The sequence below is a fragment of the Lithobates pipiens genome, unplaced genomic scaffold (assembly GCF_037356315.1).
Source record: "Lithobates pipiens isolate NorthernLeopardFrog02 unplaced genomic scaffold, aLitPip1_a1.2 Scaffold_13, whole genome shotgun sequence".
NCBI classification, from domain to species: Eukaryota; Metazoa; Chordata; class Amphibia; order Anura; family Ranidae; genus Lithobates; species Lithobates pipiens.
Window position 1 is genome coordinate 291533462 of NW_027507718.1, and position 15893 is coordinate 291549354.

Below are 15893 nucleotides of genomic sequence, written 5' to 3' on the forward strand. Positions count from 1 at the left end.
GTTGTCCATGGCCATAGGTGCTCTTCACCATGAGATAATCCAATTCCAAGTTATTTTCTCACCTAAGTTGAGTTGAATCTTGATATAGCACGGTCTTACCCCATAGGGTCCCGGCGCACTTACAAACACATACTAGGGCCAATTTATAGACAGGGTCTAATTAACCTACCAGCATGTCTTTGGAGTGTGGGAGGAAACCAGAGTACCCAAAGGAAACCCACACAGGTACAGGGAGAACATGCAAACTCCAGGCAGATGGTGTTGTGGTCAGGATTTGAACCAGTGTCCCTATTGCTGCTAGGTAGCCAAGATCCTGTGCACCTCTTCACTCTCCTCTCTGCCAGAGGATTACTGCGATTTTAGCGATGTCTTTGACAAAGGTCAAGCCGATAGTTTTCCTCCACATGGCCTTATGATTGTGCAATTGACCTTCAACCTGGTACCATAACCCCTTGTGGTTTACCCTTTGTCGGTCTTGGAGGATAAGGCCATGGATGAGTATGTTGCAGATGTACTTTCTCGAGATTTCATCTGCAAATCCTCATCTTCTGTTGGTGCTGGTTTCTTCTTTGTGAAGAAGAAGAGTGGTGAACTGAGACCTTCTATTGATTATAGGGGTCTCAGTTGTTTCACAATTAAGAATGCCTATCCAATTCCATTGATTATGGAGTTATTTGACTGCCTCTAGAGAGCAACGGTTTTCACAAAGCTTGGTTTGAGAGGGGCATAGAGTCTTGTAAGGATTAAGGTGGGCTATGAGTGGAAAACTGTGTTTAATACCAGGTGATTATGAGTACCTCGTAATGCATTTTGGCCTTTGTAGTGCCCCGGCATTCCAGGAATTTATTAATAATGTTCTCTGAGATTTGTTGCAGTTATGTGTGGTGGTTTATCTCGATGATATCTTCATATTTTCCAAGTCCCTGGAGAGCCACCACACATATGTCTGTCGTGTTCTTCAGAAACTAAGAGAGAACAATCTCTATTGTAAACTGGAGAAGTGCGAGTTCCATTGTGCCCAGGTTAAATTCCTGGGTTATGTCATTTCCACTGCTGTTTTTTTTTTCTATGGACCCAGAGAAACTTTTGGCAGTTCTGCAGTGGCCCTGAACCATGGGTTTACGTCCTCTGCAGTGTTTCCTGGGCTTTGCCAACAATTATCAGAAGTTTATTCGTAACTTCTCATCTATGGTCAAGCCCCTGACTAATATGACCAGAAAGAACGATAGTCCACAGAGTTGGTCTATGGTTGGTACTTCTGTCTCTGCCTTTCATGGTTTCTGACAGTGGAGCTGTCTCCAAGTAGGAGCCTTGAGCTCTATTTGATCCTGCCATAAACTTAATTCCTCTTTTTGATTTTGCCAAAAATGTAATCCCTTTCTTTTTGATCCTGCCATAAACGTAATTCCTCTTTTTGATCCTGCCATAAATTTAATCCTTCTGTTTTTGATCCTGCCACAAATTGCATCCCTCTTCTCTGATCCTGCCATCGTTTGAATTTTTCTTTTCTTTTGTTTTTTGATCCTGCCATTAATTGAATCCCTCTCTTTTTGATCCTGCCATAAATTCCATCTCCTCTGATTCTGCCATAATTAGAATTTTTCTTTTTTGATCCTGCCATAAATTGAATCCCACTCGTTTTGATCCTGCCATAAATTCCATCTCCTCTGATTCTGCCATAATTAGAATTTTTCTTTTTTGATCCTGCCATAAATTGAATCCCACTCGTTTTGATCCTGCCATAAATTGCATCTCCTCTGATTCTGCCATAATTAGAATTTTTCTTTTTTGATCCTGCCATAAATTGAATCCCGCTCTTTTTGATCCTGCCATAAATTGAATCCCTCTTTTTTGACCCTGCCATAAATTGAATTCCCCTGCCCCCCTTTTTTTTCTCTATCTTGACTTTACTTTGTGGTCTTATCACTAAAAAAAATTGTTACTTGAACATAAGTCTGCATTTTCATCTTCTAAGGAATACAATTTTTCCTTGAAGCAATAAGGTCTTAATATTTTATGTAGCATTTTTTCTACACACTTATTCTTGGCTCAACAAATTAACTTTTTATATTGCTTTTTTTTTTCTCTTCCCCTTCTCATGTTGGCTAAAAACAGGTATAGTCACTAACCACTTGAATAATTGGTGGTATCAATTAAATATGCTAATTTTCTGTGACACTAACCTGATGGGCCAAGGGAGTTTTCATATGTGTATGTGAGTGTATATATATATATATATATATATATATATATATATATATATATATATATTTGCCATATCTGTTTTAAACCAGCTACGACCAAGGCTATTGCCAAAACGCGTCAGATTTATTGTTTTACTGTCACTCTGATGTACCAATAAACAACACTTCAAAGATTACAGTGTTGCCGGTTCTTCTTACTACAGACCTGAGCTCTATCCCTGGGGTGAATAGGAACCCATCCCACAGGTGTGCAATCAGTATGCCTGTCTTTACAAAAACTCAGGCTGAAGGTGCTAATACACACAGTGAAACAGGGTCTTTTACACATGCATATGAGTGTAAATTACTGCATTCACATGTAAAATGTTCTATTTTTATTTGACAACTCTGTACTCATCGTTGTATTACTAATCTTTATGCAGCTGTGTGAATTGTTCCATAGACAACAATGCATCTGGGTTTTTACGCCGCTGGGCAAGAGGCTTTATAGTTAAATACGGGACTTCCTATTTTAATTGTTAATATTTTCATGTAAGACTAAATGGTTGTGGTTTTCTTCACCTCCAGACTCATTTAATATTTAACAACAGCAGCCTTTTACAGAATACATAGAACCATTCATATCTCTTCCTTGAGAAGCTCTACTACCACAATCTGGATTGTCAGGTTTGAATTTGTTCATGTGCCAATACTTTGTCTGCCACATCTTTTCTTCAAATGTTATTTTTAATTAAGAAAATATTGTGAAAAAAATGTTGTCATCCTAAACCAAACGAATACCCACGCATAAGTGGATAAACTAATACCCTTTAACCACAGAGCAGGCTCCTTTATATATGAGTTATGCTATGACTAAGGATGAGCTTGGTGTTCGACTCGAACATCGGCGGTTCGTCTGTTCGGCAAATTCAGAACTTTGTGGACCGTTCGCACCAAATTTGTGTGGCACGAACGGTCCACAGTGCACTACGCCATCGCAGTGCATTGCTGGCTCATGATTGGCCAAGCATGCACTGTGACCCCCGCATGCTTGACCAATCACGGCAGCGAGGAGAGCCATAATTGGCCAAAGGCAGGATGCCTGTGGCCAATTATAGCTCAGGGGGTTTAGTACACACCCCACACTATATAAGGCTGCCAGCGCGGCGGCCTTGTGTAGTGTGTTCCAGCATGCAGGGAAAGAGCTAGATAGTTAGGGACAGTGTGTTCTTTTCTCAGGCATCTGCAGGAGTTAAAGTGGGTGTTGTGTGCCTCCAGCGCAGTATACACCTGTATCTACCCTTTATTGCTGGTGTTCTATAATAAAGCCATCTGCAGGAGTTAGTGTGTGGTGTGTCCCTCCAGCACAATATACACCTGTATCTACCCTTTATTTCTGGTGTTCTCTAATACAGGCATCTGCAGGAGTTAAAGTGGGTGTTTTGTGCCTCCAGCACAGTATACACCTGAAGATACCTCTTATTGCTAGTGTTGTCTGTTGCATATCTTGCATATTAGCCTTTAAAATGAGCACTTTTGATTTTGAACGTTCGAGTCCCATAGACTTTAATAGGGTTCTAAAGTTCGTATGAATTTTAGGTCCGTTCGAAGGTTCTGGTGCGAACCGAACCGGGGGGTGTTCGGCTCATCCCTAGCTATGACTCATAACCTCTAGCACCTCTGGCAAGGTGCTTTGAATGTGAACTCCAGGCAATCGGCTAAGTACACTGATGGAATACATATAAGGAAGCTGTTTTAAATTCCAAAGAATTTGTTTTTCTGTAAATTCAGTCCTGCTATTTACACGATTTTTCCACACCGAATAACTACTTGCAGGGAAGAACACAGTGCTGTTCTCCCGCCACCCTCAGGCTTCTGAGTGGACAATGAAAGACCAGAAGGCTGAGGTCATCCCTCTGTTCTCTGTGTTCTGTCCCTCTGTAAGCATGTTCCATGTCAGCACATATGCCTGCAGCACACTGGATTGGCTGGCTACCATTGGATTGGTAAAGGAGATTACAAGATGATGATACCAAGTCAAATTCAGGTACTTACACAAATTACATTTAAAAATATTAATTAAAATGTATTATTTATTAAAGTGGTTGTAAACCCTTACAAACCACTTTGACCTAGAGGTAAGCCTAGATTAAGGCTTACCTGTAGGTCCAAGAAATATCTCCTAAACCTACACGGTTTAGGAGATATTTTCCAAAATACAGGCACCGATGTCTACGGCGCATGCGCCGTAGACAGCAGCGCACAGGCGCATTGAGCGCGCCGCTGTCAACGGTGATATGCCGCGAGTGGCGTCTCCTGTGCGCATGCGCGGGAGTGACGTCATCGCGGCTTCATCAAAATGACAGCGGCGGAGCAGCGAGACCCACGGAGACCCACCGAGAAGATGGATGCTCCGGAATACAGGGGACAGCGGTGACATCGCTGGCTCCTGTGTCAGGTAAGTGACACATAATGGACTACTATGCGATGCATAGTAGTCCATTATGCTTTACCTTTGCAGGGAATCAAAGAGGAAGTAACACCCATCAGGGGTTACTTCCTCTTTAAAATTTAATGATTAATGATTAAATGTAGAGATGCACAAATCTGTCTTTTTTATATCTACGTGGAGTCCAGCTTTAGGAGGAGGGTTTCCTCTCAAAATTCCAAGCTGCTTTGGTCAGGGTTCTTTTGCATCATTCGTTTTACCAAAAAAGTTCTGTGAGAATGCAGTGGGGTACATTCTTATCACTTAACACTTATTCTTACCATTCTTACCACTTGTCTGTGAACCGGTAAAGGGACCCATTGTTTGTTCACCAAAAAATAAAAAGAAATCCACTAGGTAAAATAAATTGTTAATTTAAGTTGGCAAACCACCAATTTACATTAGGAATTGTTTAAAAAAAAATCCATTCCATGGGGTCTCTCTTTATATAAAACTTATATTTTATCTTTCGCTTTCAGCACTGTCATATTTTTAATGACAATTACTCAGTCATGTAACACTGTACCCAAATACATTTTTGTATCATTTTTGAGACAAATAGAGCTTTCATATGGTGGTATTTAACCACTTGCCGACCACCGCATGCCGATGTACTTTGGCAGAATGGCCTGGGCTTCATCGTACATCCCTCCATCATTGCAGGCTAGCGGGCGCATGCCTTGGGAGTGTGCGCGGGTCATGCAGACTTAATGTCTGCCGGTGGCCCGCGATCATGGTAAGGAGAGGCAGAACGGGGAGATGCAAACAAGGCATTTCCCTGTTCTGCCTAGTGATATGACAGAGGTCTACTGCTCCATGTCGTTGGGAGCAGTGATCTCTGTCATGTCCTAGTGAGCCCACCCCCCTTACAGTTAGAGTACGCTGAGGGGACACACTTATCCCCTTGATCGCCCCCTAATGTTAAACCCCTTTCCTGCCAGTGACATTTATACAGTAATCAGGGGCCATTTTTAACTCTGATTGTTGTATAAATGTCCCCAAATAGTGTCAAAAGTGTCTGATCTGACTGCCACATTGTCACAGTCCCGATACAAATCGCTGATCACCGCCATTACTAATAAAAAAATAATAATAATAAAAATGCCATAAATCTATCCCCTATTTTGTAGACGCTATGACTTTTGCACAAACCAATCAATATGCGCTTAGTGCATTTTTTTTACCAAAAATATGTAGAAGAATACATATCAGCCTAAACTGAGGAAGACATTTTTTTGGGGATATTTATTATAGCAAAAAGCGATATTTATTTATAGAGCAAAAAATAAAAAATGCAGAGGTGATCAAATACCACCAAAAGAAAGCTCTATTTGTGGGAAAAAAAGAACGTCAATTTTGTTTGGGTGCAACGTTGCACGCCCGCACAATTGTCAGTTAAAGTGATTGTAAAGGTTTGCATATTGTTTTTAAAATAACAAACATGTCATACTTACCTCCACTGTGCAGTTCGCTTTTTACAGAGTGGCCCTGAATCTCTTCTTCTGGGGTCCCCAGGTGCCCCTCGCGGCTCCTCCCTGCATTATATAACCCCCTAGGAGAAGCGCTCTCCCGGGAGGGGGGTTACCTTGCAAGCACGCTTCTGAGTCCAGCATTTGCTTCCATAGACACAAATACTCGGTGTCCACGTCATTGGATTTGATTAACAGCAGTGGGAGCCAATGGCTGCGCTGCTATCAATCTATCCAATCAAGAGCAGAGAACCCTGGGCAGAGGAAGAGCGTGTCCCCGCCAGGTGAAGTTCCAGGCCTCAGGTAAGTAAAAAGGGGGGACTGGGGGGCCGGTCACTGCCAGGTGTTGTTTCACCTTAATGCATAGGATGCATTAAGGTGAAAAAACACAAGGGTTTACAGCCCCTTTAAAGTGACACAGTGCTGTATCGCAAAAAATGCTCTGGTCATTAAGGGGGTAAATTCTTCCGGGGTTAAAGTGGTTAATCACCGTTGTTTTGTTTTTTTTCTTTCTTTTTGCTATCTAAACAAAAAAGACAAACATTTCTGAAGAAAACATGTTTTTCTTGAGTTCTGTTATACAATTTTGCAAATAGTCTGCATGAAAGTTATAGAGTCTTCAAACTATGGTATATATTTGAAAATTGATCAGTCCTGATGTACTGACTGCCTATCTTATTTCTTAGGCCCCTTTTACATGGACCATTCAGGTCTGCCTGTCAGTTTTTTAGGTGGACCTGAATGGACACTCCATGCAGGTTTATGGAGCAACGGATGTCAACGGTGACCATGTCCGCTGACATCTGATCCGCTAAAATCAGACATATCTGCTGCTGTGCTGATGGACTCCGCTGAGCGGATCCACCTCGTGTGAATGAGGCCTTAAAGGGTTACTCGACCCTAACTTTAAGGTTTTTCTAAAATAACAAACATGTCATACTTACCTCCTCTGTGCAGTTGGTTTTGCACAGAGTGGTCCCATGGTGATTAAATACCACCAATACAAAGCTCTATTTAGCATTCAAAGCGTAATAGTAATTAGCATTCAGAGCGTGAGAGCACTGAAAGCTGAAAATTGGTCTGGGCAGGAAGGGTGTATGAGTGCCCTGTATTGAAGTGGCTAAGATTTTCCAGGATCCGGTTTCTTGCACAACCAAGGACATTAGAGGTAAGTGATGTGGTTAAAGCTGCAGCTTTAGGGCACTTAACTGAGACGCACATTACAAAGCCAAAATAAAATATACTTTCACGTAAATTTTACAATAATAAACTAGAATGTATGCTGAAAAAAATACCCAAAAATGTTATAGGTTCTATTGTGGATTCATGGTATTTGACATATACTGTACAGTATAGTAATGTGTAAGAGTGCCTTGACCTGTCTGCATGGCTATGAGATTCCATCTAGTGTAAAAGGTAAACAATATTTTCTATACAGTATATGCTAATATGCAACAAGCCGAGAAGGACATGTTCACACATTTGTCTTTTTTTTCAATGTAGGATCTTCAGAGCTGGGTGGATGCTGTAGATGAAAATGGATTTGTTCTAGTCTCTTTTGGAGCTGGGGTGAAATATTTGTCTGAGGATATAGCACAAAAACTGGCGGGTGCGCTGGCTAAGTTACAACAGAAAGTTATTTGGAGGTAAGACATTTACATTTTTGTCATAAAGGATATCAAAAGGCAAAACTTTTTTTCTGTTTTGGACTGTGGGAGTGGGAAAGTGTTGGAACCTCTGCCAGGTTGTGGGCACTGTGTCAGGAAGTTCACCCATTAGAGGGCATGTCAGAAACCACAAACCATTTTATTTTTCTTCACACTTTGTGTTTGACCCCTTTACATCTGGAACCAGCATTAATACATCTCTCTCCTCCAGTGAAACACCATTACTTCCTGATTTAAGCTATGTCTCTGCACTTTCTGTTTGCTAGATTATTGTGCTCTTTCCAACTGATATCTTGCTCCTTTGTGCACCTGCAGCTGTCCTTATCTTTACTACCATATGTTTTCTTGTTCAAATATTTTTATTGAGAAAAAAAAGTAAGATTAAGGTATACAGGTGCTAGTTCAACTAGTACAAGTTGTTTTCAGCTAGGTAATGAAATCACAAATGGAGCATGGAGTTAACCATAGTGTTTAGCATGGGAGGACGATTCCCAACAAAGGTATACAAAAGTAAAGTAACAATAAACAATAAACAATAAACGAGGGAATAGTTTTATAGGGGTGTAAGCATATAAGGGCCACCAAACAGGTGCCCAGCAGTTTGGCACTCCCCTAGGGGGAGTGCCAAAAAGTCCAAGAATCCTGGGAGACTGTACTCTGGGGGAGGGCAGTAATAACACACTCGGAGGAGAGTCTACCTAGAGGCTGGAGCCTGGCAGAAAGGGCTGCCAGGAGGCAAAACAAGGAAAGGATGGAGGCAGAAGGGGTGTAATGAAGCAGTAGAAAGGAGGGGAGAAAAACATCCGAGGGAAGAAAGAAGGGAGGAGGACTGTAAATCAAGGGGGGGACATAAAAAAGTGCTGGGGTGGTGTTGGGGAGAGGGGTCCCCTAGAGTAGCCATGGGCTATGATATGCAAGTCATGGTCTATGCATAGTGGGTCAGGGGAGGGAGCAGTAGGGTGTCATCGAATCTAGGGGTTAGGTAATGAGTAACCCAGGGTTTCCAAAGTTTCTCAAATTTGTGCACTTTGTCCAGGATGACTGCTTCAAATTTAGCATGAATTAGTGCTCAATTAAATCTATGTTTAGCAGCCAATATGCATAAGGATGGAGATTTCCAGGCCTCAGTGATTGTCTGTTTGGCAGCTCTGGTGATGTGGAGAAGAAGCTTAAATTGTCCGTGGGTTAGAGCCTCAGGTTTTCTGTTCAGGGGAGCTACAGTTGAGTCTGGCAGCAAAGGTATGGTGAAAAATTTTGAAAGAATTGAAAACACCTCTGACCACAATGAGTGCACTACAGGGTATTACATACAGGGCAAATGTGGAGGTGTGTGCAGCCTTGAAAACAGAGAGATGAGTATTGTGGGAGGAATTTGGCAATCCTGGCAGGGACCAGATACCATTTAGTAAGTACTTTATAGTTTGTCTCCAAGGTGGCAATATTGGGAGAAGAGGATTTAGTAGCCTAACACATATATGACCAATCAGCAGGGTCTATTGTATTGTAAGCCCTTTTTCCATTTACCAACGTAAGATGGGGCCTTTGCAGTTTCGGGGGTTAGAAGGTGAGTGTGTAGCTAGGATATTAATCCTCGTTTGTGGGGATCAGATATGCATGTTCAATCAAATTGCATAAAGTCCAAATTTGTTAAGACAGAGGGGGTACAAGGGGTGAGAAAGTATTTAATTTGTAAGTACCTAAAGAGTTCTGAGGAAGGAAGACTATAGGATTCACAAAGTGTCATGAAGGACAATCAGCACTTAGATGTAAAAATATTGTGGGCACAAAATAGGCCCGCAGTAGACCAAGCAGAATAGATGATGGGGAGGGTAAAGGAGGAAGGAGAGCAAGGGATTGTGGGGGGACTGGAGGCCAAAGCGACATTTTAGTCTATCCCATAGAGAGAGACTATGATTGGGTTGATGATGGGTCTAGGGGTAGATGGAGATAACCAAAGCAGATTAGCCATAGATAAGGGATCACACTCTACAGACTCTATAGTGACCCAGAAAGGGGTTTCCTTAGTGTCCTGAAGAAGCTAGGGTTTCCCAATGAAACACGTTGACCTCACTCCTCTGAGTGTCAGACACCTTCCCAAGCATCCAGATGATACCTCCACCTCGCTTTCACGCTGGCCCATGGCACAGACCGCACCCTGGGAACAGTGGAACATGGGAGTTGTATTAAATATGCAGCAGCTGCGGCCCACTGGTCATCTCAGTAAAGATTCCCTTGCTCTCCACACCCTGTGAGTGAACTGCCTCTGGAGGTATGTGTTTGGCAATCCAGCCTTGAAGAGAAAATATGGGAGTGCGGTTTTGCTGGTACAGTTGTGCTGGACAGTGCTGACAGTGAGTTATATAACTATGCATTTTATATGCAAACTGAATCCCTGCATCCATCTTACTCTGAACACCGTTTAGCCTTCCTGGAACTATTATCCACCTTACTGTTTCCCCAGGAACACTGACAGGCTACAGGTGGTTTGTTTGGTCTATGGTCATCTATCATCCAGTGGATGTCACAGTATCTGCGAATATGGAGTCCTTTACTTCTGTCCTTTACCCTCCCCTTATCCCCCGGATTGGTCCACAATAGCATTATCCTCTCCAGCCATAGCCTGGCACCTTTTTGTTTTTTTATTTTATTTTGCAACAGCCGTTTCTTGTATTTCTACCAATAGGACTGCCTGGCTGATGGTAAAGCTACTTTAAATTGTCAGTCATTGATAGTGCCCTGATGCTATATGCATTTGCTTGGGTTTTTTCTGTTACTTTGTTGTTTGATTCTATGTGTGTTATTTGTCCCACACAACGTTGTCTTCATGATGTTAGGTGTAGGATGTTTGCTTCATTGTAATTTTTTATGGTATTTGGAATACTCTTTTTCATATTATTAACATTTAAATATAATTATTATGGTATTATCTCCCTGGGCTCTTCACATGTGGCACTTGGCACTTATCATCCTTGGTATAGTGCAATTTTTTCCAGGGGTTTCCTTAGCAGCATGGTATTTGTGAAATTGTGCTAGTTGAGCACCATAATAGTATTTCACAAAGTTAAGCACTCTAAGACCCCCCTGATCTTATAAGTATATAGAGTAGGCTTGGGCAAGCAGTGCCTAGGTTTGTCCCAAATGAAAAGGGGTGCACGTTGTAGAATACGGAAAACGTGGGAAGGAACCAGGATAGGGAGTAACTGAAAGAGGTAGAGGATTTTAGGAAGGATAGACATTTTAACCACCGTGCTGCGACTCATCCAGGCTAGGGGTAAAGAAGCCCACTTAGACATAAGAAATGTGAGGTGGGGGAGCATAGGGGGGTAGTTGGCTGCATAAACGCCTGCAGGGTTCGCCAAATTTTTTGCCTAGGTAAAGAATGTGCCTAGTGGCCCATGGAAGAGGGAGAATCTCGCTAAGTTGGTACTGAAGTGGTGGTGGCAGGGAGATGTTGAGAGCTGATGATTTGTAGGGTTTAATTGAAAGCTCAGATATGCGTCCAAAAGTAGAAAGGGTTTTTAATAAGTTTGGGGCAGAGGTCAGGGGGAGGTCAGAAAGACAAGGATGTCACCTGCAAAGAGACAGAGCTTGTGTTGATATCCGCCAAGTTCTAGACCTTGGATATTGGGGTTCGAGTGAATCAAGAGGGCTAGGGGCTCTATTGCTAAAGCAAAAAAAAGAGGAGAAAGCAGGCAACCTTGGCGAGTAACTCATTCAATAGGAAAGGGATCAGAGCAAGACCTGAAAGCTGAAGGGTTGGTATATAAGGCAGAGGTCCACCTTAAGAAATGGTCACCATTCCCATTGGTGCAGGATGTAGTGCAAGTAGGACCACGAGAGTGTGTTGAGCGTCTTTCATATATCAGGAGAGATGAAGCACAAACGAATGCGACATGTACGAGCTGTATAAGCTAAAAGAGACACGCAACGGCTATTGTCACCCACTTGGTGAATTGGGATAAACCCAACTTGGTCTTTGTGAACTAAAGAGCCGATGATGAGAGGACAGGATTTTTTTTTAATGTTGAGGTTAACAATCAAAATTGGCCTAAAGTTAGACCAGATAGAATCGTCTGAGTGCGGTTTAGGGATCATGGAGATTGCCACTGTTAGTGATTCAGTAGAGAACGAATGACCATCTAAGTGAGGATTATAAGCTTTAACCAAAAGGGGGACGAGAAGGTCAGCAAATTTCTTGTAGTATGTTGCTGAGAGCTTTAATCGTTTGAAGGATCTCACTAGCTGTGACAGATCTTTACAGGTTCTCTTGGCGAGAAGAGGAGAGGATGGGAAGCTGAAGGGTAGAGAAGAGGGTATCCTAATTGGCGTGATTGAAGGCTTTGGGGTCCTGGTACAGGTTTGCAAAGGTGCCCATGAAACTCCTTAATGATTTTAATAGGGTTGCTGATATACATATCCAAGCACAGTTTCAACCTAATGAGTTTGGGGGTATGTTCCGCTCTGAGGAGTGCCAGGGCTGGAAATGTGTCAGGTTTGTTAGATTTCATATAAAGAGTGTGTTGTGATCTTCAGAGTGCCGTTTCTGTCAAAAAATGGTCAAGTTGTAGGTGTGTTTTATCAAAGACCTGGTTGGTTGAATTTGGAAGGCTACTGTAGCTTGAAAGAAAGCATCTTCACAGCGTTTGTGCTGGAGGCGTTTCTCTTTGCGTTGGTGTGAAGCCTGGCTGATACAGACGCCCCTAATAACCGGCTTATGGACTTCCCATAGGGTCAGTGGGGAACTGTCAGAAGATATATTGGTGGTTATGTACTGTTTGAGAACTGCTTCAATTTCTAGATGGCGAGATGGGTTTGATAAAAGATAGTCATTGATATATCAAGAAGTGTGGGTGGGTCTGAGGATCAAGGAAGAGAGTGATGTACAAATAGCATTATGATCAGTCCATGAAAAGGGTATGATTACTGAGGCCAGGAGGAGAGGAGCCAATTGAGAGGAAAATGTGGTCAATATGTGAGGATGTCTTGTGTGGGTGGGAGCAGTGGGTATATTGGCGTCTGGCTGGATTGTTTTCCCGCCAGGAGTCCAAGAGTGAGTGTTGGTTTAAGGAGATTTATCTAGGAAAGGATAAAGAACCTGGTTGGAGTCGCCACAGATCAGGAGAGTGCCCCGCTTATGGGATTCAATCACAGTTAGCAAATAGGATAGGAATGCCAGTGAGTGCTTATTGAGAGCATAATAGGAGACAATAGTGACTTTGCTATCAAGAAGGGGGCCAGTCAAGATGAGGAGGCGGCCTTCTGGGTCTTTGATCTCCACTAGGAGTGTAAAGGGAGTTGAGTGGTGGAAGGCAATAAGCACGCCTCTTTTCTTGGGGGAGGCAGAGGCTGTATATGCTTGAGGATACTGTCGACCAAAACCTTTAGGTGTGGACCAAACTGTAAAGTATGTCTCCTGCAGACAAACCACGTGTGCCTTGGCAATGCAAATGATCAAAACGCTTTGGTGAATTTGGTAGGAGAATATAGGCACTGGATATTGAGAGTGAGGATGTTTAAAGGTGTCATAATTGGGGGAGGACTGTGTAACGGGGTCACCACTGATGGCTTGTGGAATACCAATGCGCCTCTAGGGGAGAGGGCGGGGGAGAAAGGGAAATTAATAGAGTTACAATAGAAAGCTAAGAGGGAAGGGAGAGGGGGAGGGAACAGAAGCAAGAGGAAGATAAGGGAGGGAGTAGAAGAGGGGATCAAGGAGATATCTTACTGTGTCCAATGGTGAGCAGGCAAAGTGCTCACAAGGACAAAAGTGGGTCTGAGGAAAACCCTATAGGGGTAGACATGGACCTAGTGGGGGCAGTGAACAGTCTCTGAAGCTTTTACAGCCTCATAAGTGAATCATAAACTTATAATGGAGCCAGGCAGATCCCAACACAGAAAAAGTTGCAGGAGCCCCCTACAATAATAGGGGTACTACTGGAACTGGTAGGGCATATACATCTGCTGCAAATTAATAAAAGGCTAGTAAAATCAACTTACAAGAACAAGTACAGTAGCAATAATAATAACCTCCGCTATCCTTTGGGGAACATAGCCGGGAGATTAGAAATTTGGAAAACTGCAAAAGTATTAAGTAAAATCTAACAGCACATATGTATAAGACAATCCATGAGCAGAACTGAGGCAGACCCTGGAACATTAAATAATAGCATGAGTCTCTGTGTCAGATGGGGGTGGCACAGGGACTTAAGCTATGCAAGGGAAATAGAAAAAGGAAAAGCACTCACAATGCCACATCCGTATACATCAAGGGGGACATAGGGGAAGGATACCAAATAGATACCCACAGGTCGGACTTTTAAGGCATGGAAACAAATGAGAAGATAGCAAAAAAATATGGTTTATTGAAAAAAATACATAGTATTGTAACAGTGTTCAAACAAATTAAAAATCAAGTTCAGTAAAAATAGTTAGAAGTCGCTTATAGCAGGGGCAGGTAAAGTCTCATGTCAAAATATAGCATCAGGGGGAAAGTCCTAAACAACCCAAGTTCCCATCCATACACCATTTATGAAGCTTTGCAGATGCTGGTAGCATATAATGTATCCCAACCAGCATAGTCAGCAGCTGAAGATGCATATATGTGTTATGAGACAAACAGGTATGCTCCTGGGATACAGCCCGGCGCTATAAGCAACTTGTAACTATTTTTACTGAACTTGTTGCGTGCTGTTTACCCTACTACAGCTTGGCAGACAATCTCTACTTATTTGGATTGGTTGTGGTCATTGTGATATTTGTACTTGAGGCGTAGCCCATCCTAACACAGTGAGATTTATCCTGCTCTTTCTTTTTACGTCTTTGAACCTTTTTCCGTGTCCTGGGGAAGCCTTACGGCGAAACGCATAAGGGCTCAATGTACAAATTGTATCATTCTACATGATTTTTTATTTGTTTGAACCCTGTTACGATACTATGTATATGTTTTTTTCAATAAACAATCTTTTTTTGCTATCTTCTCATTTGTTTCCATGCCTTAAAAGTCCTACCTATGGGTACCTGTTTGTTATCTTTCCCCTATTCTTCCGTTAGACTATACAAGGTCGGCGCAAATAACTGCCGATCTTAACCACTTCAGCCCTGGAGGATTTGGCTGCAGAATGATCGGGCCATTTTTTGTGATTCCGCACTGTGCCATTTTAACTGACAGTTGCATGTTTGTCCGACATTGTACCCAAACAAAATTGATGTCCTTTTTTCCCCCACAAATAGAGCTTTCTTTTGGTGGTACTTGATCATCTCTGCGATTTTTATTTTTGCACTATAAACAAAAAAAGACCGTCAATTTTGAAAAAAAAAAATCTATATTTTTTACTTTTTGTTGTAATAAATATCCCTCAAAAATATATAAAAAAAACATATTTTTTTAACCAGTTTAGGCCGATATGTATTCTTCTACATATTTTTGGTAAAACAAATTGCAATAAGTGTATATTGATTGGCTTGCACAAAATGTATAGTGTCTACAAAATAGGGGATAGTTTTACAGCATTTTTATTATATACTTTTTTATTAGTAATGGCGGCGATCTGCAATTTTTACCATGACTGCAACATTATGGCAGACACATTCGACATTTTTGACACTATTTTGGGACCATTGTCATTTATACAGCGATCAGTGCGATAAAAATGCATTGATTACTGTGTAAATGACACTGGCAGTGAAGAGGTTAACCACTAGGGGCAGTGAAGGGGTTAATTGTGTCCTAGGGAGTGATTGTAACTGTAAGGGGTCTGGGCTTGAACAGACAGGACAGTGATTGCTGCTCTCTATGGCAGAGAACAGTAGATCACTGTCCTGTTGCTAGGCAGAATGGGGAATGCTTTGTTTACAAAAGCATCTCCCCGTTCTACCTCTCTGTGACACGATCGCTGGGAAACCGGTGGATATTGATTTTGCGGGACCCGCGGGTGCGATCACGGAGCATGCGGCGATGCAGCACAACGGGAAATTCAAAGAGATGTACAGGTACACCCATTTGCCCAGCCGTGCCATTCTGCCAAAGTAAATGTAAATGCAAGGAAGGATGAGGAGGATCAGGAAAGAGGGAGGGAGAGTGAAAGGA

The 15893-nt window shown here is 42.2% G+C and overlaps 1 protein-coding gene across 1 annotated transcript in view; it reads left to right on the forward strand.

Moving 5' to 3' along the window:
* The window catches only part of UGT8 (UDP glycosyltransferase 8), a 170361-nt gene that overhangs the window by 121143 nt on the left and 33325 nt on the right, over positions 1-15893 (forward strand). Inside the window, exon 3 of the mRNA XM_077476809.1 lies at positions 7644-7786. Coding sequence (XP_077332935.1) covers positions 7644-7786 — 143 coding nt within the window. The remainder of the gene's footprint in view (positions 1-7643; positions 7787-15893) is intronic.